Source organism: Nansenia antarctica, assembly GCF_963989245.1.
Source record: "Nansenia antarctica genome assembly, chromosome: 10".
NCBI lineage: Eukaryota > Metazoa > Chordata > Actinopteri > Argentiniformes > Microstomatidae > Nansenia > Nansenia antarctica.
Window position 1 is genome coordinate 16,644,389 of NC_137680.1, and position 2,500 is coordinate 16,646,888.

Here is a 2,500-nt window from a genome sequence, read left to right on the forward strand (position 1 = left end):
CAGGACTCAGATGACCTTTACTTCTCCATCCATCCCTCCATCCCTCTACCACAGCAGGACTCAGGTACCCTCCGTCTCTCTCTCCATCCCTCCATCTCTCTAACACAGCTCCTCAGGACTCAGTTGACGTTTACCCCTCCATTCATCCCTCCATCCGTCGACCACAGTCTCGCTACAGCAGGACCACTCCATCCCTCCATCTCTCTCCCACCACTCCGCCCCCATAGTCGTTCGAGTAAACACACACTCTCGCCTTTCTCCTGCTCCTGAAATATTCATGCCTTCTCTCCTTTAACCCAAAGAAAAGGTAAACAAGGCGTCTTGTCCATTCTCTCAATGTCTGGGAGGGACACGTCTGCCGCATCTCCTCCATCATCTCCTACCTTCTCTGGATTGCCTGTTTCTCCTGTTATAAATATCACAACTGTTGCAATATTCATTCTTTTGGGGAGGCGTTAACCATAGGCTTGGAATAACAGCTGTTCCAAATTCGAGTCTTCGGCCATGGGTAGACCATGAAAAAATGTGATTCTACCCGGGCCGTAACCCTGCTCTGCACTCTGTGTGTGTGTGTGTGTGTGTGTGTGTGTGTGTGCGTGTGCGTGTGTGTGTTCTCATGAAGGCGTGCTGAGATACCGTGTGAGGATTAGTCCTCAGCGGTGTTTCAGTCTGTATGTTCTCCAGTCAGAACGCCCTCGGAGGGACGACAACCCTCTGCTTTCTCCGTGTTTGAAGTGTGGAAGCTTAAGTCAACTCCTCCGAAAGCCTGCTTAAGCAGAATATGTACAGTATAATGTGTGTTTGTGTGTGTGCAATATGTGTGTGCATGTGTGTGCTTGTTTGAGAGAGAGAGAGTGAGGCAATGTATGTGTATGTGTGTGTGTGTGTGTGTGTGTGTGTATGTGTGTGTGTGTAAGAGTGTGTATGTGAGAGAGTAAGTGAATGAGTGAGTGTGTGTGTGTATATATCTGCCAGTGCCTGTGCGTGTGTGTTCATGCGTGTGTGAAGGACTCATCCCGTGCCTGAGCTGAGAGACCCCTCCCTCCCTCCCTCCCTCCCCCCCCCCCCTCCCTCCTTCTCCACACCCACCTGATACGTAGAGACAGGAGAGGCGGCGATGAAGGGCGTGATGGACGTCTGCGCGATCATCCGATTGGTGGAGATGCTGTATGGCGAGGAGTAGAACCTATGGGAGGGAGGGAGGGAGGGAGGGAGGGGGCGGGGAGGAGAAGAGAAGTGTTTTCTTCAGTGTCAGAATGTCACACGGACAGGAGCCAGCACCTGGTGACAGACCGGGTCGCGCTGAGGCCACGTTGCCGTGGCGACGGTGACACACGCCACCCCGATGACTGACACGGTCTGACTGACACGGTCTGACTGACGCGGTCTGATGAGTGAAATTGCGTGACATGGGGGAGACGCTCCATCACATCTGGGTCCCCTCACACACACAGGGAGCGAGGGTCTGGTGGTTCTTCTTCTTCTTCTTCTTCTTCTGTGTGTGTGAGTGTGAGTGTGTGTGTGTGTGTGTGTGTGTGCGTTTCCAGTGTGCACCCATTTGCCAGTACATTCAGCCAGAGCCGTGCTATTAGCCCAGACAGATAGGGACTGACAGTCTCCTGCTCCCATGATTCTTCACACCATTAAACTGGCCTGGGTGGGGGGAGGGAGGGAGGGAGGGAGGGAGGGAAGAGAGGAGGAGGAGAAGGAGAGGAGGAGGAGAGAGGGAGGAGGAGAAGGGAGAGGAAAGAGGAGGGAAGGGAGAGTAGAAGAGTAAGAGGAGAGGAGAGGAGTGTGTGTGTGTGTGTGTGTGTGTGTGGGGGGATACTATGAATCATTTAACGCACATTCCTGCTGCCTGGCCTCCCTGTGATGTGTCTATCTATCCACACATACGTGTGTGTGCCTGTCTGTCTATCTGTCCCGTGTGTTAGCATGCGTGCCTACGTGTGTGCGTGTGTGCGTGGGGTCTTTATCTATTCTGTATCTGTGAAGCCTGTCTTTGTGAGTGTCTGTCATAGTGTGTTTGTAAAAAAGAGAGTACTACAGAGAGAGAGGCCTGTGTGAAGGTATTTTTATCTGTTCTCTATTCCCGCAGTGGAATTCTCCAGCAGATCTTTATTTATCATACTGTGTACCTAGAGCGGACATGTTTCATCGAGTCGGCTTGTTGCTATGCCGTATCGATCGGGTGAGTAATGGAGCTGGGGTGAGAGGGGGGGGGGAGGGGGGAGAGAGGGGGGGAGACAGGAGGGGAGTCAGACCCTATATACGTACCACAGAGCCTACATCCTCTAGCTAACCTGTCTCTATAACAACCCGAAAACCCCCCCACTGCTATCCAAATATGACTGCAAATCTAATTAGACGAATGGTTCGAAGGGCGCTTGTTCGATATAGCTCTCTGTGTGATTATTGTATTTTTAATGACAGTGTGTATAGAAATTGCAAGGAGAGCACGCAGACAGCTGGAAGGTTATTCATGTAGGCTATTAGGAAA

At 51.7% G+C, this 2,500-nt stretch overlaps 1 protein-coding gene across 1 annotated transcript in view; it reads right to left on the minus strand.

The window, feature by feature from the left end:
• Positions 1-2,500, minus strand: part of rbms3 (RNA binding motif, single stranded interacting protein) — a gene marked incomplete at its 5' end in the record, with an annotated part of 76,220 nt that overhangs the window by 10,234 nt on the left and 63,486 nt on the right. The window contains one exon of the mRNA XM_080540732.1: positions 1,090-1,186. Coding sequence (XP_080396858.1) covers positions 1,090-1,186 — 97 coding nt within the window. The remainder of the gene's footprint in view (positions 1-1,089; positions 1,187-2,500) is intronic.